The sequence below is a fragment of the Pan paniscus genome, chromosome 11, assembly GCF_029289425.2.
Source record: "Pan paniscus chromosome 11, NHGRI_mPanPan1-v2.0_pri, whole genome shotgun sequence".
Lineage (NCBI taxonomy): Eukaryota > Metazoa > Chordata > Mammalia > Primates > Hominidae > Pan > Pan paniscus.
This window is the reverse complement of record NC_073260.2, coordinates 3112062-3137514: the sequence shown is the minus strand read 5'-3', so window position 1 is coordinate 3137514 and position 25453 is coordinate 3112062. Positions and strand designations below refer to the sequence as shown.

Sequence of the window (25453 nt, the reverse complement as noted above, 5' to 3'; positions counted from 1 at the left end):
ATGAAAAGCAATGAAGCCGGACACGGAAGCCGGTGCCAGCAGGGCTGCCGTACAGAGGAGGGTGGGGAGGTCTTTGAGAAGGTGACCCGAATGGAGAAGGAGGTGAGGGAGGAGGCACACATGCAAAGGCCCTGGGGCAGAAGGGTGCTGAGCACGCTGGAGGAACAGCAAGGAGCCGGACCTGGTGGGAGCGGAGCAAGCTGGGGGAAGCGTGGGAGGGAAGAAAAGCTGAGAGCTCCAGCGAGACCCAGGGGGCCTCACAACCTGGGCCGCAGACTCAGACTTTGATGCTGAATGGGGGGGTGGCCACGGAAGGATCGGTGCAAGGATGCAGCTCTGCCCTTCCAGTTGCAGAGTAGGAGGGGCAGGAGGGGAAGCAGGGGACCTGGGAGGGGCCGCCACCTCCTTCCACAAGCTGGAGGGACTCCGGGGAGGGGTGAGAGGCAGTGCTGGTGGAGGGGTCGGCTGAGTCTGGGTGGAGGCAGAGGGTGTCACATTCGCAGAGTTTGGGCCAAAGCAACCAGAGGAATGGGGTTGCTTACGGCTGAGACTAAATCCTGCAGCGGCGAGATGGGAGAGCTATGCTGGGGAGGATGCCATCAGTTTGCTTTGGACCTGTTACATCTGAGCAGCCTTTTCAACCTCTAAGGGAGGTGTCAGGTCAGGGTTTAGAAGTGGGAGTCGAGTCTGGAGCTCAGAGCTTGAGGCTGCTTGAGGTCCCCCGGGGAGGCTGTGGGACAGAGGGGAGGGCCACACGCTGAGCCCCAGGCCTCCAGAAGGAGCAGCAGCGAGGTGGCAGGGGAACAAGGAGTGGAGGAAAGGAGGCTGATCTGGCTGAGACAGAGGACGTCATGAGCCCAACTGGAGGGGCACATTCGGAACATCGGGGCAACACCTCACCCCAAACCTGCTCGGTGAAACGGAGCCACCCCTGGGACCAAGCTTAGCCCAGCACTTAGAGGCCACACCCCAAAACAACCAGAGTTTCTCCCATCTAAGGCAGGGCGGGGGAGGGGAAGGGGTTAGGATTGAATCTCGGAGTCTAGGTAAGAGCTGTCTGTGCTGAGCCAGATCCTGCCCAAAGCCTGCGTGAAATCTGCCCCCCCCCCCACCTGCAGGAGAGGCATCGCACGTCGCTGTGGCAAAGGCCAGGTGACTGCAGGCGCGGTTAGCGTGCGTGCCGCGGAGCGAGAAAACACGCGGCCAGTGGCCATTTTCAGATGCCCTGACAGAGACAGCTCTGGCTTCAAAGAGATCAAAATGCGGGGAGATCACATCTCAGACCTGATGAGATAAGGCACTGTGCAGGCTGAGGCAGCAGCATCTTGGACCTAATCTGCTGTGTTGGATCCTGATGAGCCTGATTCCGGGAAGGCCTCCAAGATTTCCAGTTGATCTGTTGTTCCCTGTGTAGAGCAGGTACTTGCCGTAAATCCCACCCTTAGGGCACAAAGCCTTGATGCTATCTGCTTCAGGTTTCTGCACGTTCCTTCTAAACCAGCCTCCCCTATGGCAGATAAGCCCTGGGCCTGGGGGTGGTGGCGGGATCCCGTCTGTCGGTGCCTCCAGAGACATAGATGTGGCTTCCATTTGTAAGTCCCTACTAAATGTTTCTTCCTGAGAAACTGGACTTGTCAGCCTCTTTCTTCTGCCTCTCAGCCTCCTCCATCTTTGGGGCAGGTTTGCACAGGCCTGCCCATCGTGGAACAGGTATTGATATTCCTGTTTTACAGAGGGAGAAACTGAGGCTCAGAGGGCTGACTACTGTGTGAGGTGATGGGCACATGGCATGTATGTGACAGAGAGGAGGGCCTCAGGCCCACATGCCTCCCAGAACCCAGGAGGGCCCACTCCGATGCTTGCGTTGGAGACAAAGACAGAACCCAGCTCTGAGCCGCCTCCCTTTCCACATGGGGAGAGCAGAGATGAGGCCCAATGGATTTCAATGGCCCCGGCTCCAGGACTTGCCCTGCTGTCCACGTCTCCCCCTTTAGCAGGAGTTTGGCATGGAGGGCTCAGCTGCTTAACGACCACCACCCATTTTGGGAAAACTTGTGAGGAAAAATTCTGCACACCTGTGCCAGCCCCTGAGCACTGGCGACGTGCCCGGGACAGTGCCTGAGGGAACAATTCTTCATGTCCTCACTAGGACACCATGAGGAGGTGGGTGGCCACCCTCCAGGGACTGTGGACATGGAGGCACGTCTGGGGGCAGGGGCTCCTGCCAGACCCCTAGGGAGAGGTGGAGCAGGGCCCAGGCAGCCTCAGAGCCCCAGCTGGCTCCCAGCACCAGTGTGGTTGGTGCTGTATCGGCTACAGCCTGATGGACATGGTGAGTGGCGGGCAGGAGAAGGGCGACCGGGAGCCCCGGGGCAGGGCCAGGGCCAGGGGGTGTGTGTGATCCCATCCTCCGCTCCCAGCTCTGATGCTGCCATGCGGGGACAGGGCACCGTGGGATGGCTGTGGGACCTGCCAACACTCTTCCAGGACCCCAAAGCTGCCTGGGGAGCTGGGAAAAGGACGGCTTGTGAGCCTGGCTTTGCTGGGCATGAACGGGCCAAGCTCGACCCTGGGGACAGAGAAAATGACCCGCAGGGACCCTGCTCCGCCTGGGCAGTGAGTGAGCTCTCCCAGCGCCCTGGGTACCTGGAGGCTGTGCTTCCCAGGAGTGTGTGCGGCCGCCACCTTTCATAAAGGGCCCCCGGCCTTCATGTGTGTTTTATGAGGGTGGCCGTGATGGCCACGCAGGGCAGGGAATCAAAGGGACTCGTAAAGTTTGTCTGATGATTTGGGACTCGGAGCACTGCGGACACGTTCATGGGCATTTTATGCAGGAGGGAACCGTTAAGCAGGGAAGCTGAAAGAGACAGATCACGGGAAAATTAAATGTAGGGTTTAACTGAGAAATAATCATTTTCTATGAAAGATAATGACTCCTCTGGAGGCTGGTATCAAGATTTATTGGCCCAAGCGGTGACGACAGATCAGAGCCCAGGCAAGTACAGCAGGAGACCTTGAAGGGAGGAACCTTGGATTACCATCTTGCCCGGTCAATATATCTGAATGCCAAAGCCCTCCGCTCTGTATATGTCCTGTTGGGAGATTAAATGCGTTTACACCTCTGGTGGAGCGGCTTTTTCTCCGGTGCTCAGAGTAACCTGACGGCTCCGGCCCCCTCCAGGGCCGCTGTCCTTGGAAGCCCTGGCCCGGGTTTTCCTTCGTTCCTCACGACCAGCCCCCTTCAAGGGCACCCTGCCACCTGCCAGCGACGCGAGGCACCTGCTGGGCTCCCAGGGAAAGTCACGCTGGTTCCAGCTGTGACTGCAGCCGCCACCACATCGCGCCACACGTCAGCACCAACCACGTGGCAGCGAGCCTGGGAGCCATCCGATTCGCTGCAAATCTGCGGGGCTTCAGTGGGGGAGATTTATCGTCATGCCAGATGCGTGTGTGTGAGATACATAATTCCTCTCACACGGCCTCATAAATCCAAAAGGGTCAGCAATAAATGGAAAAAAATAAAAAATCACAGACTCATTTGTTCAGAAGACTAGAAGGGGATCAATGAGAAAGCTGTAGCTCAGCTCAAAGTTTGTTCTGAAATCGAAAGCACGGAGCAGGAACACATTCCCCACTGGATCCAAACCTCTGCATTCTCAGGTGGGCTGGGCAGGAGCCGGCGCAAAATCAGATGCATGGCCCGAGCTGGGCTTCCTGTGCACATGGTGAATGGGGACCCGGACACAGGCCGGCCATTGTTAACGGCACCTGGGGCTAAGCAGCCGCCCCGGGGCTGGAGAAGGCAGGCTGGGTCCAGCTGCTCCCGGGCAAGGGGTGTCTGGAGAGGGGCTCTTGCCTCACGGCAGGGGGCCCAAAGAGGTTCTAAGGGGCCTGGGGTCTCTCACCAGAGCTATGGGGTAGAGGGCCCTGGCAGCTCCGTGTGTCCTGTGACCTGGCATCTTAGGGCTTTGCCAGGCCAGCTTTGTGATGCCTCCCACCAGACTGCATGCATAAAGTCTGGAGTATGCTCCTCTCTGAAGTGGAGGAGGCCTGAGGCCCTGGACAGGAGAAGCCACATCCTGGAGGGATCAGTGCTGGGACACAGATGTCCCTAAGGCCAACACGCTGCTCATCAACTCCGCATTCAAGAAGAGACCCTCAGATTCAAAAGGGTCCCAGAGAAATTACAGGGGTCCCAGTGAATCCTCTGGAAGCAAAGAAAAGTCCATGGCACCAGGAGAAATCAGCTGCCCTGGCCTTCCAGGCACAGCAAGTCCTGAGCATGCTCCAGAAGAGACCTTGGGCCACTGATCCCCAGAGGACAAGCCCCCGGCCGTGCGGGCTGCGCGGAAATGACCTTGGGCCCTTGAGCCGCGGCTTCCTCTGGTCTGTGCAGCTCAGGTGTGAGACACCCATGCCCAGTCCACCCAGCTGCACATCATGTGCCGGCAGTTTGGGTGTGGGGGGGAGCCTCCAAAGTCAAAGCAGGCAGATGCCCCTGACTTCTAAGCAGGGCTCAGGGGTGTGAGTCAGCACCAGCCAGGCCCACCCCAGCTCTTCTTTCCCCCAGATGTTCTCTCTTCCTCTCTTGGCCTTCGCTGATCCCCATGACCCCCTTCCTGGCATAGGCGCTGCTCCGCCCCGTCCTCGTTCCTGCTCTTGGCGACTCTGACTGTTCTTGCCTCTGGGCTGCAACGCCTTTTCTTGGATGCCTCTTCGTGGCTTTGATGCGAAGAAGCAGGTGTGCAGTCCGGGCCTGGCTTCAGGTGACTGTCCCGCGGAGCCGGCCGCCCACCTGGTCCACCCTGGGAAGAGCCGGCCGCCCACCCAGTCCACCCCGGGAAGGTCCAGGTGACCGTCCCGCACAGCCGGCCGCCCGGCCGGTCCACCCTGGGAAAGTCCAGGCCTCTAGGTTCTTACTCCCACGTGTGCATGTGTATGCCACACACAGCTCACAATGACATTGTGGACGCCTGTGCATCTCTGTAGTTCCAGAAAACACTCCCTAGGGGCTGCACCTGGGGGCCTGTGTGGAGAGAGCTGCTAAGGAGTCACGCAGGACCCTCCTGGTGAGCCGCGTGGAGACCAAGTCCACTGCCTGGTCTCTCTCCACACCTGGGAGATGGGTACAGCGGCCTGAGTCTGTCTCCAGGAGCGGCTTTCTGCCCAGTGAGCCCTCGGGCCTGGGTGGGTCCTCTACCTGGCGGCTCAGGCCTCCCTCAACGTCCTCACCAGCATGCTCAAGGGACCCAGACTTTCCACTGGCGGCCAAGGGCACTTGGCCTGGGAGAGAGGCTGCCGGGGCTGCCAACCAGGGACATGGAGGTGTGGCTGCCTGTGGGGGTGTGGCTGCCTTCCTGTTCTTACCCAGCATTTCTTTGGGGTCTCGGCCTCTGGTGGGGGTCTTGGCCAAGCAGGCTCTGCTGCCCAGGGACCCCGCCGCAGGTGAAGCAGTGTCCAGGAGCTCATCCAGACCCACTAAGAGCTGCCCCGCTACCCCCTCCGGCTCTCTGCACGCCCAGAGCTCTGCGCTCCTTCCCAGGGCTCTCCCCGACTGCCCAAGACCTCCTCAAAGGCCACATCAGCCCAGAACCCTGTGCCCAAAACAGGAGCCCGGTCCGCCGATCATCACGTCCACGTCACCAGCTGCCAACAGCCCTGACAGACCTTCCCTGGCCACAGAGGCCACTCTGGATGGAGCTGGGGGCTGCACTGATGGCCCTGGGAGCCCTCCAGGGGCACTGCCTGACCCCTCACACGACGAGTGCCCTGGCCAGCTGACAGGTTCAGGCCACTGGCTGCCTCCAGCCTCATCCCCTGCTGCAGAACTGCATCTACCCAACTGGTCGTCAACGCTTCCACCCGGACCAGCCACCCCTGGGCAGAGCCCCGACTACTGGGTTCCCGCCAACCCCTGGGGCCCAGGAAACAGTCCCTCCGGCAGACTCTCCTCAGACAAGGAGGACAAATCCTGGGTGGTGATGGCGGTGTCCTCCTCGAGGGGCCCCGAGGGCGGGGAAGGGAAGGCATCCGAGCATGGGTTGGTGTCTTCACCATCACTCTGTGCTTGGGGAGTGGGAGGAGGTGGGGGTAGGGGGGCCTCCCTGTGGATGGAGGACGGGAGGTCGGCACTGCCGTAGGACAGCAACTCGTCCACGGGAGACAGGATCTCAGTCAAGACGTCACCGGCAAGTGGGGGACAGGCTTCTTCCAGGACAGTGGGGGCCCCATTCCCACCAGGCCCAGGCGCCCGGCTCTCAGCTACTGGAGGTGCCAGCCTGCCTGGGTCCCCAGGAGGAGCCTGCAGGGTCACCGGGGTCTCGGGCTCTGGCATGAGGTACGGGAGTTTGCTCTTGGTGGATGGGCTCGGGTCAGCATCCCGGGTTCCCTCCTGGTAGCCAGAAGTCTCTCCTCCTTTGCCGAAATCTGCCCCTTCACTCAAAGAGGTCCCCGAAGGAAAGACCAGCAGTGAGTCCGAGTCACCGGCAGAAGAGATTTGCAGCGGGAACACCACACCGGCGGCCTCAGGGGGTGCCTGGAGGGCTTCTCCTGTGTCTGACACCCCCATCAGGCTCTCGCTGGTCCCAGAAGCTTCCCGCCCCTCCCCAGGCCATGGGGACGGAAGAGCCACCTGGGGCTCCATGCCGCTTCTGACACCCCCTTTCAGGCTCTCACTGGTCCCAGAAGCTTCCCGCCCCTCCCCGGACCGTGGGGAGGGAGGAGCCACCTGGGGCTCCACGCCGCTTCCAAGGCCCAGTGAGCCACCTGCAGGCAGGGAGCTCCCCGAGGCTGGCTCGGCCCCGGTACAGGGTTCTGGCAGGTCCTCCTCGCAGTCCTCCTCCCAAACTTTGCTGGAGGCCTCTGACAGCTCTGACCCTGACCTTGGAGAGGGGATGTCTGGGAAAGGCAGTAGCCAGCCTGCCTTTGGGCTTTGCTCCGGCGCTGAACCTTCTGCCACGGCCGTGTCCAAGGAGGAGCCACGCAGGGGGCCGGCCCTGCGGCCCTGGGGCCTCTGCCAGGTCACCCGTCCTCCACCCCCAGGAGCACTGCCTGGCCGAGGCTCACCCTGGTTTGACCGCCAGGACAAAGGCAGGCCAGCTTCCTCCGAGGAGTGCTGGGCAGAGAGCTCTCCAGGCCAGCTGAAACCTTTGTCTGGGGAGTCTTCAGCTTCCAAGCCGGGAAGAGAGCTGGAGCTCCCAGAAAGCTGGATCAGGGTAGCCGCTGCTTTCTGGAACTCCCAGAGAGAGGGACAGGACAGGCTGCTCACAGAAGCTGCTGGGGAGGTGTGGGATGACACCGTGGCTTCTTCCGAAGGCCCCCAGCAGGTTCCAGAAGCAGACTCAGAGCCTGGACCGCAGGAGGAGGTGGTGGGGAGAAGGGGACTGCCCTGGTGCAGGATTGGGGGCGCCGCCTCCTCAGGGACCACAGGAGCTGCTAAGAGAGGGGACAATCAACAGTGGTCACCCTCTGCACCCTGGACCCCATGCATATCCCACGACCCCCAAAGCCAGGAGGTCAGAACAGAGAAACACCCTGAACAGAGGCAGGAAAAGCGTCAAGGGTGCCAGCGTGTTCCACCCTTGTGATTCCAACCCAGGGGTTCACCATGCCCACCCCCACCCACACGCAATGAGTCATGTCCAGGGGCCTTGCCGAGCCTTGGGCACCTGGCCTCATAGCACCGCAGCTGTGGTTCAAGGACTGACTGGTTGGCTCTGCCTTGTTTTATTTTCATTAGGGATGTGGGTGGATCCAGACAGAGGATCCCTGACCGTCACTCACCTCCCCTGGCAACCCTGTGATGGGGAGGTGCGTGGGCAGAGCCCCCCAGCTAGGCAGTGGGGAAGGCAGGGGCTGCGTATTGTGGGGAGAAGCTGGCTCTGATGTAGAAATGGCCTTGGGGGACCCTTAGTGGGGACTCGATGGCTGAAGGAGGGGCTGGGGGGCTGGGGCATTACCTGGGGAGGCAGCGGCCTGGGCAGCCTCCAGCCAGGTGGAGGAGACGCCGGGGACCTCCTGCTGACAGGCCTCCGTCCTGCAAGCACATTCGTGGAGAACCCTGTGGGGATCCTGGTCCTCCTGGCCTCTTCCCCAGGGCCCACTGTCAGGGACCCCACCGGGCTCAGTCCACAGCTCACACTCAAAAAACATCCCAGCCAGTCCTCTGCCACCACCTGAGTGACCCTGAGGGCAAGGGCTCCCCGAGGGCTTGTCTTTGGGGGCATCCAGTCTCAATCCCACTGGATCAGGTGGCAGAGAGGGGGGTGGGGCTGCCACTCCCAGGGGGTTCGAAGCCGCTCTGCTGACCTTGGGCTGATTCATGGGTGACATTTTTATTTCCAAAAGTGGGTCAGACCCGGGAGGGCTCAGGGTGGGTGCAGGGCTGTGCCCCGGCAGCACAGGTGTGCCAGGAGAGAGTGAGGGTCCCCAGAGCAGGGGGACAGGGGGTGCCAGCTGAACCCGTCTCCGTGCCTCACGCTCCACCCCTGCTCCAGGGAGCTCAGCCCCACACCTCTGCTCCCCCGATCGCCAGCTCTCGGTTTCCTGGGACTCCTCCACGGGGCTCTCAGCAAAATCCAGCCCCAATTCCAAGCCCTCTTCGCTCATGCTGTCCTCAGCCACCTGCTGGAGACACGTTGCAGAAATGACACTGTTGGGGTGTGGCCTCTGTCTCTGTCCACCTCCCGTAGCTGGATGGAGCCCCTGTGCTTCCAGCGACCATGGTTAAGGAACAAAGACCACCCAAAAGAGGGCTGTGGAGACCCCCACTTGCCAGATTCCCCTCCTCCCATTGGGCCCTGGCACCATGGAAAAAAAGTCTGTTTTTCTGCCCAGGTGTTGAGTCTTAGGGTGAGACCCAGAGAACTGGCAAACCTCAGAACTGAAGGCATCTGCTGGGAAGGGCCCTGGGGCACCCATGGGATGGACCAGGAGACCCCTCAGGGCCACACAGCAAGGCCGGGCCCCACACAGCCCACAGGAAGGGCACGGCCACACCCGACTCACGCTGGCTTCTTGGAGGCCACAAGGACCTTCTCTGCCCCAGGAGCGTCGGCTGTGTTCCCCGAAGCTCCCCACATGGCTGTCTGTTGGAGCCCGGGGCTTCCCTGCTAAGGAAGGGCCGGGCTTGGTCTGAGGGTCTCCTGGAGGGCAAAGGGACTGTCAGCGCTTGTGGGGACAGAGGCAGGGAGCAGGAGCAGCTCCCAGGAATTCCGAAGCCACATAAAACAAATCTTAAAATTCAAAGTGGTGTACACCGTTCTGCAGTGCTTGCTTAGTATGAGGGCAGACAACATACATGGTAGTTTGCTCCTAAAATGATCCTGTTATCGGACAGTTAGTGATCAAAGTCCCAGCCAAAAGTTTAGAGAAAATTCGTTTAGAATTCAGAGGCCGGCTGGGCGCAGTGGCTCACGCCTATAATCCCAGCACTCTGGGAGGCCGAGGCGGGCGGATCACAAGGTCAGGAGTTCGAGACCAGCCTGGCCAATGTAGTGAAACCCCGTCTCTACTAAAAATACAAAAATTAGGCGGGCATGGTGGCGGGGGCCTATAATTCCAGCTACTCAGGAGGCTGAGGCAAAAGAATTGCTTGAACCCGGGAGGCGGAGGTTGCAGTGAGCCAAGATCACGCTACTGTACTCCAGCCGGGGAGAGAGTGAGACTTTGTCTCAAAATAATAATAATAATAATAATAATAATAATAATAATAATAATAATTTAGAGGCCTCTTTCCCTCCCTTGGGGGAAACCCTTTGCCAGAGCTTGTTCTTCCCCCTTGGTGCCGTCCGACAGACACTGGTGCGAGGCAGGGGTGGTGCAGAGGGCCGGTAGGGGGCAGGCCTCGGACACAGCAAGGCCACCAGTGCACCGCCGGGGATCACAAAGACAAAGGGACGGGTGGGGCCACCGCAGAGCCCTCCCCAGGGGCACCAGGCCCCCCCAATATTGCACCTCCATCTCCCTAGACTTTCGTTCTGTGGGGTCAGGGGACTCTGAGGGCCAAGACCACCTGGCTAAGGGAACCAGAGCTGTTTGGCTAAAGCCCAAGGAGGGGGAAGCTCCATCAATGGGAACACCTGCCCTCTTGTCCATGGCCCCGGGTGACCCCAGTGACCACAATAGGGCGTCACCCAGGGAGCCCCTGCAAGCGCAGTCTTTTGATCAGAGAGCGGCCAGCACCGCAGTCAGGCAGACTCAGGGTGAACCCTAGACCACATGAGAACATAAGTCAGGCCTCAGGCTCCTCCTCTGCTGCGTGGGCATAACGAGCGAATCCACCTCCAGAGGCAACGAGGACCCATGGTGGGTGCAGGCGCCTGGCTGGCCCCCCGAACGGTGACAGCTGGTACACATGGCCATGCGGCGAGGGAGGCTTCAGGCTGAGCAAGCTTCACGGTGGCCACAGAAGCCTGAACAGCGCAGGCCCGGGGGTGACGCGGGACACAGAGGGAAAGCGCTCTGTATTCACTCCGCCTCCCAGTGTCACTGGCCTCTCCAGGGAGCCCCACCAGCCACGCTCTCCTGGGCAGCCCCACAAGTGCTTCTGACCTCTTTCCGTCTCAACCCATCTGTCCTGAGGTTTGCTCTCCCTGGCCCCAACGGCAGGGACCCCCCAGTCCGGCAGACCCTTGGGTGGCATAGTCTCCCTGCTTCCGAGGATGGACACTGGGTGGGGGCCTTCTGAATTCGGCACCCAGGGCTGGTCAGGGAGCTCTGAGGTGGCATCGCAGGGCACACAACCCCCCACTCTTCAGCCAGCGGCTACCAGATGCACCACCAGGGTTCCCTGACACTGTGAGTGCATCTGCTCCCGCCCCACCTGCAAATTGGGGACTTGGCTCTCGGGGGGGCCCCCGGCCAAGTGTAAGGTTCAGAAAGAGAAAAATGTAATCGGTGCAGAAACCTCCGTCAGCTGAAGACGCTCAGGTAGTGCTGGCTTCCAAACGCTTAAAAATCTGCCCCAGATGAACGAAGTTGCGACTAAAACAATCCCAGCCAGTTATGACTTTTAATTTCTCCAGAAGAGCCACTGCGTCACCTCCGGTAGGAGATGGAGCCGGCCACTCTTCTTGCAGTGAAGGGGTCCGAGGCCAGGGTGGGGGGCCACCAGGGCCCATCTTCTTTGCTTTCCGTCCTTGTCCAGTGGCTGAGCTCCAGCCTCGGACAGGCTCTGCTGGATGTGGGGGAGGTGTCTGGCGCCGTGGAGGCCCACGCGGTGTTTCCAGGGTGCTTACCTGGGGGTGGCTCCTTCACCTCCCGAGACCTGCACTGAGCTGTGGGGAGGCGCCCCTCCGCCTCCTTGGCCTGGGGGGTGAGACGGAAGTGGACATGGCACAGGGCCCTGCAGGGAGGGCACCAAGGGCCAGGGATAGACCAGGATGGATGGGGACAGATGGGGACAGACTGGGGTGGATGGGGACAGACGGGGGCGGACAGGGACAGATGGGGACAGGCAGGGACAAACAGGGACCCACTGCAGGAACCAAGGACCGGCCACAGGAACCAAGGGGCCCCAACCAAGATGAAGATCAAGTCACAGATTGGCAGAATGTTGGGGGGGTGGTCCCTGAAACAGGCGGTGCTGGGGAAAGGGCTTCCAGGGAGTGTGCGTACGGGAAAGGCTGGGCCCAGCCGCTGTCCGTCCGGGGGGCCCACGTGCTGCAGGCCCAGCAGAGGGGCCCGAGGCTGCTCCCCAGGCTCTGAAAGACACAGTCCCAGGAGTCACCAGCAGCAACCACAGACTGAGACCAGGAAGGGAAGGAAGGCGGCAGGGGCAGAATGGAGCTGCCAGGGGGTGGGGGATGGGGAGAGACAAGCTAACCTCAAGGGAGACAGGGACGGCCTGGGGCCACATCCAGCAATCTGCCCTGCCATGTCCCCTGCCTGGAGGCCCGAGGGTCTGCTCAGCCCCAGCCTGGGAAAAGCAGCCTCTGAGACAAGCGCAGGGCAGGCCCTGCCGAATCCTCCTTCTGCCCTGGCCAGGGGCTCTCTGTGGGCCTGTGTTTCTGGGACCTGCCTGGCAACAGTCTGAGGGCTGCACGTGGCCCAGGGGCTCTGAGCAGCCGCCCCATGAGGAGCCCTTCCCAGACAGAACCTGTCTGAGTGGTTTCCCGGCCGGCACACCCCTCGATCTGTATCTTGGGAATGCTGGCTGCCGGTGCACGGGGTGGCCCGCCTGCTGGCAAACCCACTGTGTGCTCTGCTGCGCTGAGATGCAGAAACAGGGAGGCCGGGGTGGCCCGGTCACAGGCGGGGCACAGCAGGTCAGAACACAGGCCTACCTGACCCTGGGCCTAATGCCACCCCACACTGCCCAGGGCCCACTGAATGAGCATCCGTCTGACCCTGGGCGGTCGCCGCGGCTGCTCATTACCTTGACTGACATGGCTGCCACTCTCCACCAGCGGGCCCTGGGGGTCGTGTGTGTCCTCGCCCCATGCTGGCCTCGGAGGCTGCTGGTGACCATCTGCATCGGAGGTTGTCTGGGGCGGCGTCACATCCGGCTGCTCAGTGGGAGGGCTGCACGGCCATGCAGAGTGGAGGTGACCGCCCGCCCGGCTGCCCCTTCCCAGGTGTCCAGCCCTAGCCACAACCTCCACCAGCACCCTCTCCCTGGGAACAACCTCATGTCACATCCAGGGGTGGCTGTGGTCAGTGGCCAAGCAGAAGACGGGACTGTGACCCCCTCACCCAGGCAAGGTGGGTGGGAGAGGCCTGTGTCTCCCCAGCGTGTGGCCCCTTGAGACTTCTGCCTGGAGATGGACTGTCCCTCCCAGGTGCACATGCTGGGCCCCCGAGAAGCACGGTGCCACCCCAGGCCTGCACTGACCTCCAGGCACCCCCCCATCTGACTCTGCCTGGGTCACACTGCTGGGGTGGCAAGAAAACTCCTGCTGTCTCAGGTGCCTGCCCGGCGACACGTCGTCTGCCTTTCTCCCCCGGGCACCTGCCACATCTGGGCACAGCTTGTTGCCTCCACCCAAGGGTGCCCCTGAGCATTTCCCCCCGGATTCACAGATGGTCCAGGGTGAGCAGGAGGTTCAGAGGAGGGTGGCCCTAAGGGCCTGGAAAACCTGTATCCCAAGGTAGATGCAGCTGAGGGGCTGCAGGCCGCACTCTCGCTGGGGCAGCAATGGGAGGGCACCTTGACGCCACTGTGTGCCCCACGCAGGCTCTGGAGGGAGACAGGGCAGTGCCTCCAGGGCCCGGCACTCAGCCCACAAAGCAGACCAAGGCACTGTGCTCTTAGAGCCGCCCCAGAAACAGAACAGGCTGAATAAAAATGGGAACAGGAACCCCCATGTCCTAAAGGATTCATTCCTCTCCCCTACACCCTCCTCGGCACGCGGCGTCTCAGGCCAGGACCCCACAGCAGCTCCATCTGCTCTGTCCAGCTTCTTCCTCACTCCCATGGGGTGCTCATAGACACACCCCGACCCCAAGGCGCCCAGCTCACAGCTGAACTTCTCTCGAACGGCCCAATGAAGGAGGGAAGCGCACCTGCTCCCGTGTGGCAGGACCCCCAGCAAAACACCACAGGCGAGCTTCTCGTGGGTAGGGTCCCAGGGAGCCAAAGTTTTCTCTGTGAATACCTCACTTTTCTCTATTTTCTAGCTGTGGACAGTGCTGCACATTGCTGGTGTGACAAGCTGAGCATAGGGTATACCCCTCCGCCAGGAGGGTGGGCTGACACCCACGCTGGGGTCCAGGTCTGCAACCATACATGTACCGGCCCCTCCCCTCCAGCCCTATAAGCAAACCCTGGGGGACCAAGGGGCGGTATTTGGCCTGGAAGCCTCTTCAGAGATTCCTGGGACTGGCAACTGGTAGCAATGTGAATGACAGATCAGTCTGTGCCCAGGTTTATTTGAAAGCTTCAGGAGGAGCCACGGAGCCAATGGCCGAGCCTGAGTGGCCAGCAACTCCCCTCACTGCAGAGGCCCCTCTGGGCTGGGAAAGAGCCTCAGGACGCTCCCCCAGGCAGACAGGGGCCTCCAAAGGCTGCTCCCCCAGGTCTGCGCTGCCCCCCGCTTTCTGCTTCGAGGGGTTCTGTGATAGAGTCTTGAGGGCTGCCGGCCCTGGGGGCCTGAGCTCAAGGGAGAGAAGGCCTCCTCGGCCCTCCAGGGCCATTTTGAGCCCGGAAAGAAGAGCTGTTCCCAGCATCAGGAAGCCGGGAGGCTCTTGATGGGAAAAACAGCTGCTCCTCCCATGGCCAGGCTCTCGGGCAGCAGCCAGGCTCTCGGGCAGGTGACCCTGGTCATCGCACCCCCTCCCCTGCTCCATGGGGACAGTCCAGGCAGAGCCCTGGTGCCCTTTAATGAGGTGCTTTTGTTGCAAACCAAAGCCAACGGCCATACGGCCAAGCCTCAGAGAAGGTTGAGCTGCCACCGGCCGGCAGAACAGCCCCCAGCCACCCTGGGAGGGGATGCCCAGGGCTACACGTGCCACCCCGGCCCCTGAGCCAGGCTCGTCCACCGGCTGTGCCCCACTGCGTCCTGCAGCAGCTGTGGGGGGGAGACCCCGTCCCTATTTCCCAGGGGAGGAAACAGACTGAGAGGGGACCCTCCCTATGGCCACACTCTGGCCGCCGCAGAGCCAGGAAGGTGCAGCCAGCTCCTGGGGCTCCTCCCATGGGTCCTGGGCTGCTCCAGCTTCTGCCCAGATCCACTGGGCCAGCAGGCCCCCCTCAGTGCCCTCAGTACCCACTCCCTTCCGTCCTCCCAAGCACAGGTGGGGATGGGGCTGAGTGAGCACCGGCCGCCTGGGGCAGAAAAGGCTTCTCAGGGGAACATCAGTGTCCAGACCCCGACCCCCGACCCCCTAAGACCAACCAACTCACCGTGTGGCCTTTGAGCTTGCGGGGCTGCCCTGGGGGCGATGGCTGGTGGAGCTGCTGGGCCTGCATGGGGTCAGGGGACACAGGGAGGCCTCTGGCTGCTGGCTTGTCTCTGAGCCTCCCTCCCAGGCGGCCTTGACTTTGGGGCTGGAACCCTGTAAGAAATGGTGCAGGAGAGCCTGGCAAGGCCGCCTCTGCCCATTTCCTCCTCAGAAAAGCTGGTGGCTTCACGTGGCTGTGGCTGTGGCAGGGCTGGGGCAGTGCCGGGGCTGCTTGCTCCCCACTGGGTGCCAGGCTGAGACAGGAGCTCTCATTTGAGCAGGGGTCCTGCACCCCCACTGAGAGGTATGGATGGGAGGCCCAGAATGAGGAGTTTTTCCCAAGGCTGGCCAGAGACCCCCATGCCCAGCTCTGGAATCAGGTTGCTGGTGTCCCCTCTCCTGCAGCCCAGCCTGGAGCAGGTGCTTCAGAGAGCTCAGATCATTCAATCCTCATCCCCACCCTCCAGGTGAGCCTGCTGCCCTCCCTGCCTTACAGAGGAGACGCGCAGGTGGGGAAGGCACATAGCTTGCCTGGGGACAGTCCCCCACCCCTTGTCCACACAGCATCCTCACTCCGTCTGCCGGTGGACATGGGGGACAGGAGCCTCCCTCCAAGGATGCAGCTGCTGCTTGGGGTCCCCGAGGGGCTCCCAGCCACACTCTCCTTCCTGCCTGGGTCCCATGAGATCCCCAGTCCTGCTTATCCTCCCCACCCCATCCACCGCTGCCCCCACCTGAAGTCTGGCTCTGCTCTAGGGCCTGGCCAGGACCACCCCATCCAGGAAGCCTCCTCAGACCCCAGCAGTGTCCCCTCCCTCCCTCCATCTGCCCCACCCCACCCCCCAGCAAGTCTGCCTGGGGCCACAGGCTTTTTTTTTTTTTTTTGAGACGAAGTCTCCCTGTTGCCCAGGCTGGAGTGCAGTGGCGTATCTCGGCTCACTGCAGACTCCGCCCCCCGGGGTTCACGCCATTCTCCTGCCTCAGCCTCCCGAGTAGCTGGGACCACAGGCACCCACCACCTTGCCCGGATAATTTTTTGTATTTTTAGTAGAGACGGGGTTTCACTGTGTTAGCCAGGATGGTCTCCATCTCTTGACCTCGTGATCCGCCCGCCTCGGCCTCCCAAATTGCTGGGATTACAGGCGTGAGCCACCGCGCCTGGCCCACAGGCATTTTTACAAGGGACTTGCACGATCACGGGAAGCGGCCAGGGGACAGCATTTCTGCAGCTGAGTCCCAGCCCAGGCGAGAGCACCCACCTGCTGCAGCTTGGCCCGGGCCTGCAGCTCGTGCACTGGGACGACATCCGTGGGCCCCGGAATGGGGAGGGTGTCCACAGGCCCCGGCATGGAGACAACGTCCCTCTGATGCTGCAGAAGCAGCTTCCTGTCTCGGTGCCTGAAGAGCTGCGTGTGTCTCAGGTATTGGATTTCCCTCTGAGCAGGCAAAAGAAGCAGATGTCAGCATAACCCCGGAGCCAGCAGGGGAAAAGGCCAACAAAAGGGAAGGGGTGTCTGGGGGGACGCCGTGGCCCTCGCACTGGGAGGCCTCCCTTTCCCTCCAATTGGCCTTTGCCCGCCCCTCCTGCCGGGCCTAGGATACCCCCATGGCCTTGGGCTTCCCTGGGCTTGGTGGAGGAGGCAGCTGCGGGTGGCAGGAGGGAGGCAGGTACTCATTCCCCAGGGCCCACGCAGGGCTGGCACAGGCTGTCTGGGCCTCGCCCTCCCTCTCTGCAGGCTCCAGGCACTGCCCCCACCCCGTCACTCCTTTACAACTGTTCTCTCTGTTCCCCACAACGTCCCTGGTGGACGCACCCTCGGAACCACCTTGCACGGAGCCCAGGCCCGGGCCGTTGCACACTTGCCCTGGGAGACAGCAGCTTCACTGGTGAGACGGGAAACCGAGGCTCTGCCAAGCGGGTGTCTGGTCCATGGCCCCACTAGGGGGTCCCAGACCCCACCTCCACCACGGCGTCTCTGTCTACGACACGCAGCCTGGCTGTGGCTGGGAGTCCCTGGCCCCGGCCAGCTCCGGCTCCTCCCGCCTGGGCTCCCTGGGCAGCGCCTGTTCTGCCAGGCCCCGTCGTTGCCGTGTGACAAGCAGACCCCTTCTAAGCCCCTTTTGTTTCCCCGGCTCACGTTGTTCTCTGTGGTGCCTGCCTTTTCCTGTTTCTCCATATCCAAGAGGACCCGTGCATGGGTCTGTGGCCTGGGTCTCCGCCCCCAGCTCCCTTGCCTGGAATGCCCCATGCCTGACATCCCAGGTCGTAGTATGTACAGGGCATCCAGGGCAGGGATGGGGATCCCGGGGCTTTCCAGTCAACATAAGGTCCTGCACTGACCCCATTTCCCAGCAGAGGGTCCTGGGCAAAGTAGTCCCCCACCCCAGCTCACCTTTTTTTTTTTTGAAACAAGGTCTCACTCTGTTGCCCAGGCTGGAGTGCAGTGGTGCAATCTCAGCTCACTGCAGCCTTGACCTCCCAAGCTCAAGCAATCCTCCCATCTCAGTCCACCAAATAGCTGGGACTATAGGCATTGGCCACCTATAGTGGCAGATTTATTTTTCATAGAGACGGGGTCTTGCTATGTTGCCCAGGCCTGTCTCACATTCCTGGGCTCAAGCGATCCTCCCACCTTGGCCTCCCAAAGTGCTGGAATTGCGGATGAACTGCCTCGCCCAGCCAGGTTCTTTTATCTGTACCAAGGGTGTTAGCGCCAGCCTCTGCCCCACAGCATGGGGGCACTGAAGTGAGGATGCGGGCACAGCGGCCGCGACCTGTGAGGAGCCCTTGAGCCTGTGACCTGGGCGGGGGCCGGCAAGGGTCCTCGTCCTGGCTCTCAGGCTTGCCCCTCAGCCTTGCTCTCTGCCGCAGGCAAAGCCCTGACTCTGGCAGCTTTCCCCGCCTCCACATGTGCCCCCAGCACCGACTTTCCCTGGGGGCCTGCTTCCTCCAGCCCCTGGTGACAACGATGGCAGGAAGGCAGGAGCAGCCACGGATGGAGACCCCTCCCTGCCAGGCACGGCTGGGGATTCACCTGCACCACCCTCCCAGTCCCCATGCATGCGCACATCAGGCTTCTCCCCATTTTTCAGATGAGGGAACTGGGCTCGGAGCAGCTGGGAAAGTCCTCTGAGGTCGTACATGGCACACGTCCACCCGGGTAAGTGCTGGCTGCACTAAACTCTCCCAACCCCCTGCTTTACAGAGACCACAATTATTCTCCGGTTCCGAGGAGGAAACAGGCTCCAAGAGACAAAGCCACTTGCTCAAGGTGACATCCAGCAAAAGACTGAGCCTGGCCTGGAGCCAGGGCCACAGGGCCACCCTCCACTCTGGCCGCGAGGCCCCCGGAAGGCCGCAGACACTCCTTGTGTACAGGACCACGCTCCACCCTGGCCGTGATGCCCTCTTGGGCCGTGGACACTCCTTCTATACTGCGGGGTCCTGTATGGCCCTGGAGGGTGGCAAGGGCTTGGGAATTCTTTAGCTCTGTTGCTGGGGAATGTTCAGATTCCAGGCAAGAAGATGACACGACTGCCTCTGTGAACCGCCCACCCCGACCCACCAGGCCTGTGCTGGCCCCACCTGCTCCTTCTCGAATCTGCTGAGGGTTTGCTGCTGCTTCTCAACCAGTGCGGCCAGCACATCTCTGTCCCTCTTGCTGTCCAGGCACCTGGGGGGAGGTGGCAACATCACTGCCAATGTTGACAGCCCGTGCAAGTGGATATAGAAAGTCACAGACACAGCCAGCCCTGGTCGACCACATCAACCTGGAATGCCCTCCCAAGGTGCGGGCACGAGGGAGGACGCAGCCATGCGTGGACAGGCTTGGAAGCCTTGGGGTGGCCAGATGGCCCAACCCAGGCTGTCACTCTTCCACCCCTCACAGCCACTTTTGGACTTTTGGGTCTAAAGAGACAAAGGCTGGCCGAGAGCCGCCCCTGCCACCCTGAAGACCCAGCCCAGGCCAGTGGGTCCTCTGGGGAGGGAGGTGGGGGTCACCCACATCCACCCCGCTACCCATCATGGAATAAACACCCTCAGTATGGCCCGCTCAGACACCGGGTGAGGATGTTAACTGGAATCACCTTTCTGGAGACCAATGTGGCAGTATCAAGCGGCTTCCAAATGCATTCTCACTGACCCAGTCATTCCATTTCTAAAGTTTTACCTTAAGGAAATGATCTCTCTATCTTCATTAATAATGGCAAAATGTTGGAGACAACCTAGAGGCCCGGAGATCCGGGACAAGCGAAGGGAGTTAACAGCCCTGTCTCTACGCCGGTGCGCCCTGTGTGTTATAGCGGTTACGTAGCTACACAGAAAGGTTTTCCTGACATTTAAATTGAAAACGCAAGTTACAAAACAGCACGTACCGCCCATTTGCAAATTGAAATAGCCATGTGTGTTTCTCCCCAAAACAGAGTATCCGCACTGGGCGTGGTGGCTTACGCCTGTAATCCCGGCACTTTGAGAGGCCGAGGCGGGCGGATCACCTGAGGTAGGGAGTTCGAGACCAGCCTGACCAACATGGAGAAACCCCGTCTCTACTAAAAATACAAAATTAGCTGGGCGTGGTGGCGCACGCCTGTAGTCCCAGCTACTCGGGAGGCTGAGGCAGGAGAATCCCTTGAACCCGGGAGGCGGAGGTTGCAGTGAGCCTAGATCGCGCCACGCGCCACTACACTCCAGCCTGGGCAACAAGAGCGAAACTCGGTCTCAAAACAAAACAAAACAAAAAAACAAAGTATGCACAAAGATGATCTCAGAGGTCACCTTTGGAACGATGGGGGTATTTTTTTATTTGTGTATTGAGTACTTTACTGCCTTATCTAAGTTTCAGCAAACACCTATTACTGTTTGGACCAGTACCTTTTGTTTCTCAAAACGCTGTCGGGGCCACGGGCGGGACCCGGACGAGGCAGGGAGGGGGCGGGGCTACGACAGGGCGGGGCTACGGCGGGGTGGGGCGGGGCCGGCGCCAGGCGCATGCGCTCACCCTCGTCGATGCTCCAGCCAGGCCAGCTCCGCGAGCGTTTTCTCCTGGAGCGCCATCTCTCGCAGGCGCAGCAGCGCGGCCTGGTGCTGTGCTCGCAGCTCCTCCTCCCGCAGGCTCCGCTCCAGCATCTGCAGCTTGAAGCGGCCCAAGGCCCCTAAAGCTCTGGGTTCGGTGCTTCCGGGCCTCGCGGGGCTCCACTAGGGTGGGCCGCGTCACCGCCTAGCTTCTAGACCGCTCCCAGCACAGGCCACCGCCTCCGAGAAGCCCTCTCGGACGGCCCGCCCCTCCCATCCCCCTATGCCGCCCTCGCTTCCCCGACTGTGAGCTGGCGGGGCAGGCAGGATCTTTAGCATCTCGGCCTCACCACCAGCCCTGATCCAGGAAGCCCAGGCCACCTGCCCTAAAATATACAACCTGGGCGGGGGCTAACCCTGCCCAAAGCACCGTGTTGAAATGCCTGCCCCCCTCTGTCACCCAGGGCGGGAGGAACGGGCTTGGGTAGCTGTCAGCTGGAAGAGCGGGTGACGCGATCGCCGGAAGAACCTCCCAACCCAGGACCTGCCTTGGCCCTTCTTAGTGGAAGGACAGTTGGGTCCGGGGCCCACTACCAGGGCCGTGCTGGGCCCTGAAATTGTGCCTCTCCCCCAGGGGACCTCTCCACGTACCTGGTGGGTGGGGTTGTCCGGAGGGAAGAACTTGGCCAGGGGAAGCTGGGAGAGGGCTCCGTCAGGGCCCTCCACCTCTGAGGAAGGAAGCGCCATGGTTGGGTCATGTAGGGGGTCTGAGTGCCCCGTGTCAGGGGCCATTTCTACCGGAGGGCCTCATAAAAGTAGGAGGTCTAGGGCAGTTTAGTGTCCCCATCCCATCCCGGACACACAGGGCTTCACGCAGGATCCACAAGACCACGCGGGAAGGGACAGGCAGTCTCTTGATGTGAAGTTCTGATTTGTGACCCTACTGATCATGGGAAAGACCAGACCAAAAGTAGAGGAAGCTCAGGGAGACAGCCCAGCTGCTCTGCGTCTACAGGCTTCTAAAGGAGGGGAGAGTGAGGCCCAGAGAGGGAGAAGGGCTGTCCGAGTCTAGCACCAAGGAGCTGGCAGGTGACAGCAGATCCCAGATCCCCAGCTGAAGTAGCTGACCTGCTGCCGACCTCTGCTGGTCACGCTTCTGTTCTGAGTGATGGAAAAAGGAGCCTGTACTTCAAGCGATCCTTAAGGACGTTCCCTCCCACCAAAGACAGAGCAAAAGGGACTGGATTTTGGCTTTGCCATCCCATCTGCAACAACTGAAAAAATCACGTAAATAGACACACACATATGTGTGTTTATATTATATAGAGATATGTGTGTGTATACATATATATATATATTTTTTCACACACACATATGAAATAACCGTTTTCCAGGCACTGGACTTGAGGCAACATAGCACAGTGATCCCTGAGAGACAGAAAACAAAGGAGGGGAGGAGACCTGCGATGCTCACCGCTCACTGCCTCAGAGAGTTGCCAGGCTATGGTGAGGGAGGGGAAGCTGGCTGAGCTGGAGGACTCCCTGGGTAGAGGAGACAGAGAGTCTGGGAGGACCAAGGCAGCTGGAGTTTGTGGGGGCAGAGTGTCAGAGAGGAGAGAGTCGCACAGAGAGAGGACCTCTGAGATCTATCAAGTGTCCCTCTGGAGTATTCAGTAGGGAACTGATGGATGAATGCTTGTCAAGAAGCTACCAGATGCTGGGACAGAAGCGTTCCGGGGGACTGGAAGCCTGGTAATTACGCCTGTTTCCAGTAGTCAGGCTGGAGGACCTCAGGACTCCCAGGTCACTGGGCAGGCAGTGTATACGGAACGTTCTTGCCTTGACTGTCAGAAATGATTAGCCCCAGGCTGAGCACTGTTCCAGATCGACCTGACACACTATTAATGAAAAGTCTGAAAGGACCAAATTACTTCCAAATAACTGCAGTCCCGAAGAAAGCTTAAGAATGTTTATAGGGGCCGGTGTGGCGGCTCACGCCTGTAATCCCAGCACTTTGGGAGGCCAAGGTGGGTGGATCACGAGGTCAGGAGATGGAGACCATCCTGGCCAACATGGTGAAACCCCGTCTCTACTAAAATACAAAAAATTAGCTGGGCGTGGTGGCGGGCGCCTGTAGTCCCAGCTACTTGGGAGGCTGAGGCAGGGGAATTGCTTGAACCTGGGTGGTGGAGGTTGCAGTGAGCTGAGATTGCGCCACTGCACTCCAGCCTGGCGACAGAGTGAGACTGTCTCAAAAGAAAAAATAAAAAAAAAAAAGGAATGTTTACAAGAATACAAAAATATCTAGCATTCAGCAAGGTAAAATTCACAGGGCCCAGAAGATATACAAAGAAACCAGAAAACACAACCCATAATGAGCAGGATAATTTATTAACACTATCCCAGGCTTGACGTGGGTGTGAGGATTGGCAGAGAAGGACATTAGAAGTTTCATAACTGTATCCCATATGTTAAGATGTTAAGTAGAGCCACAGAGGATATAAAACGAAAAGATCCAAATGGAATGTGTAAACTGATGAAAATTAAAACACTTGAGATGAAAAACACACTGGATGGGATGAAGGGCAGACTAGACACTGCAGAAGGAGAGATGAACGAACTGGAAGATATAGCAATAGAAACTATCCAAAAGGAAACAGAGAAGAAAAAGAATAAAAGAATACAAAGAGCTTCAGTAAGCTCACAACTTCAAGTGGCCTAATATATGCGTAATTGTGTAAGCTCCAGCCCTACGGGGCTTAGCAGGTGTTCTCCCCGTGTGCGGAGATGAGAGATCGTAAGAAATAAAGACACAAGGCAAAGAGATAAAGAGAAAACAGCTGGGCCCGGGGGACCACTACCATCAAGAAGCGGAGACAGGTAGTGGCCCCCAATGGCTGGGCACGCTCATATTTATTGTATACAAGACAAGGGGGTAGGGTAAGGAGACTGAGTCGTCCAAGTGATTAAAAAGGTCAAGCAAGTCACGTGATCATAGGACAGGGGGCCCTTCCCTTTTAGGTAGCCGAAGCAGAGACGGAAGGCAGCATACATCAGCGTTTTCTTCTGTGCGCTATAAGAAAGATCACAGACTTTAAGACTTCCACTATTTCTTCTTCTGCTATCTACTACGAACTTTAAAGAGGAACCAGGAGTATGGGAGGAACATGAAAGTAGACAAGGAGGGTGACCACTGAAGCACCACAGGGAGGGGTTTAGGCCTCCGGATGACTGGGGGCAGGCCTGGATAATATCCAACCTCCCACAAGAAGCTGGTGGAGCAGAGCGTTCCCTGACTCCTCCAAGGAAAGGAGACTCCCTTTCACGGTCGGCTAAGTAACAGGTGCCTTCCCAGACACTGGCGTTACCGCTTGACCAAGGAGCCCTCAAGCGGCCCTTATGCGGGTGTGACAGAGGCCTCACCTCTTACCTTCCAGGTCACTTCTCACAATGTCCCTTCAGCACCTGATGCTATACCCACCGGTTATCCCTACGTTATATTTGTAATGCAACAAAGAGTAATATTAAAAGCTAAATGGTTAATAATGTTTATCCTAATGATTGATAATTGTCCATGATCATCTCTATATCTAATTTGTAATATAACTATTCTTGTTCTAACTATTTTCTTTATTATACTGAAACAGTTTGTACCTTCAGTCTCTTGCCTCGGCACCTGGGTAATCTTCTGCCCACATAATTGGAGTCCCTGAAGGAGAGGTGAGAGAAAGAGGAGCAAAAAGATATTTGAACAAATAGTGGCTGAACTATTTCCAAATATGAAGAAAATGAAAAATCCACAGGTCGAAGAATCTCAACAAACCCGGAGGACAAGAAATATGGGCTGGGCGTGGTGGCTCCTGCCTATAATCCCAGCACTTTGGGAGGCTGAGGTGGGCAAATCACCTCAGGTCAGGAGTTCAAGACCAGCCTGGCCAACATGGTGAAATCCTGTCTCTACAAAAATACAAAAATTAGCCGGGTGTGGTGGTGGGTGCCTGTAATCCCAGCTACTTGGGAGGCTGAGGCAGGAGAATCGCTTGAACCTGAGACGCAGAGGTTGCAGTGAGCCAAGATTGTGCCATTGCACTCCAGCTTGGGCAACAGAGCGAGACTCTGTCTCAAAAAATAAAAATAAAAAAATGAAGAATAACAATAACAAAGGACATCATAATAAAATTGCTCAAAACCAGTAACAAAGAGAAAGTCTTTTTTTTTTTTTTTGAGACGGAGTCTCACTCTGTCAGCCAGGCTGGAGTGCGGTGGTGCGATCTCGGCTCAGTGCAAGCTCCGCCTCCTGGGTTCACGCCATTCTCCTGCCTCAGCCTCCCGAGTAGCTGGGACTACAGGCACCCGCCACCACATCTGGATAATTTTTTGTATTTTTAGTAGAGATGGGGTTTCACCATGTTAGCCAGGATGGTCTTGATCTCCTGACCTCGTGATCCACCTGCCTGGGCCTCCCAAAGTGCTGGGATTCCAGGCGTGAGCCACCACGCCTGGCTGAGAAAGTCAAAAGCAGCCAGAGAAACAAAGACACGGTGATGTACTGACGAACCAAGAAGAATGGCAATCAATTTCTTGTCACAAACAATGCAAGCAAGAAGACAATGGAGCAATGTCTTCAAAGTACTGAAGGGAAAAACTGCACCTAGAATTCTATGCCCAGGAAAGAGTACATCAAAAACAGAGATGAGATGAAGGTGTCCTTAGACATCCAAAAGCTAAAGACACCAGCAGACACGCACCACCAGAAATGCTAAGGGAAATCCTTCCAGCAGAAGGAAAAGGATGCGGGTTAGAAATCTACATCTACCGGAAGCAATGGAGAGCACCAGAAATGGTAAAATGACGACTATGTGCAGATGTAAATATAAACACATATATTATTTAAAACTTTTAACAAGATAATTGGCTGTTTAAACAAAATGATAACAATGTATCGCAGAGTTTATAAAACATTTAAAATAAGCCTGGGCAACATGGCAAAACCCCATCTCTACAAAAAAATACAAAAATGGCCGGGCGTGGTGGCTCACGCCTGTAATCCCAGCACTTTGGGAGATCGAGGCAGGTGGATCACCTGAGGTCAGGACTTCGAGACCAGCCTGGCCAACATGGTGAAACCCCGTCTCTACTAAAAATACAAAAATTAGCTGGGCGTGGTGGTGCACACTTGTAACCCCAGCTACTCAGGAGCCTGAGGCAGGAGAATCGCTTGAACCTGCAAGGTGGAGGTTGCAGTGAGCCAAGATCGCACCTTTGCACTCCAGCCTGGGCAACAAGAGCAAACTCTGTCTCAAGAAAAAAAAAACAAAAACAACCAGCTTGGGGTGGTGGTGCATGCCTGTGGTCCCAGCGACTTGGGAGGCTGAGGAAGGAGGATTGCTTGAGCCCAGAAGGCAGAGGTTGCAGTGAGCCGAGATCTCACCACTGCACTCCAGCATGGGTGACACAGTGAGACCCCCATCTCAAAAAACAAACAAAACATTTAAAATAAAATTCATGACAACAATAACTTAAAGGCCAGGAAAGAAGAATTGGCCTTGTACTATAAGT

The 25453-nt window shown here is 58.7% G+C and overlaps 2 protein-coding genes across 2 annotated transcripts in view; one reads left to right on the top strand and one right to left on the bottom strand.

Annotated features, from left to right (window-relative positions):
• LOC129398709 (uncharacterized) lies at positions 1–4523 on the top strand. Its single transcript, XM_055117339.2, has 2 exons — positions 1–102; positions 3585–4523. Exons 1-2 carry the CDS (start codon positions 1–3, stop codon positions 4113–4115), a joined length of 633 nt encoding a protein of 210 aa, XP_054973314.1. The 3' UTR covers positions 4116–4523.
• Positions 4524–4976: 453 nt separating this feature from the next.
• The window catches only part of CCDC187 (coiled-coil domain containing 187), a 50964-nt gene continuing 30487 nt past the window's right edge, over positions 4977–25453 (bottom strand). The window contains exons 15-26 of the mRNA XM_008970066.4: positions 20546–20622; positions 19881–20008; positions 18467–18554; positions 16140–16316; positions 14843–14994; positions 12377–12522; positions 11617–11702; positions 11238–11307; positions 9007–9143; positions 8513–8625; positions 7959–8035; positions 4977–7434 (exon numbers count right to left, since the gene is read on the bottom strand). Of these exons, the coding sequence (XP_008968314.3) occupies positions 5894–7434; positions 7959–8035; positions 8513–8625; positions 9007–9143; positions 11238–11307; positions 11617–11702; positions 12377–12522; positions 14843–14994; positions 16140–16316; positions 18467–18554; positions 19881–20008; positions 20546–20622 (2792 nt within the window). The 3' untranslated portion in view covers positions 4977–5893. The remainder of the gene's footprint in view (positions 7435–7958; positions 8036–8512; positions 8626–9006; positions 9144–11237; positions 11308–11616; positions 11703–12376; positions 12523–14842; positions 14995–16139; positions 16317–18466; positions 18555–19880; positions 20009–20545; positions 20623–25453) is intronic.

Excerpts from the sequence above, each read along its gene's own strand:
- LOC129398709 (XM_055117339.2), top strand. The coding sequence starts at position 1 with ATGAAAAGCAATGAAGCCGGACACGGAAGCCGGTGCCAGCAGGGCTGC. Across the intron at positions 103-3,584 it reads TGACCCGAATGGAGAAGGAG|CTCAAAGTTTGTTCTGAAAT; the intron begins GTGAGGGAGGAG and ends GCTGTAGCTCAG.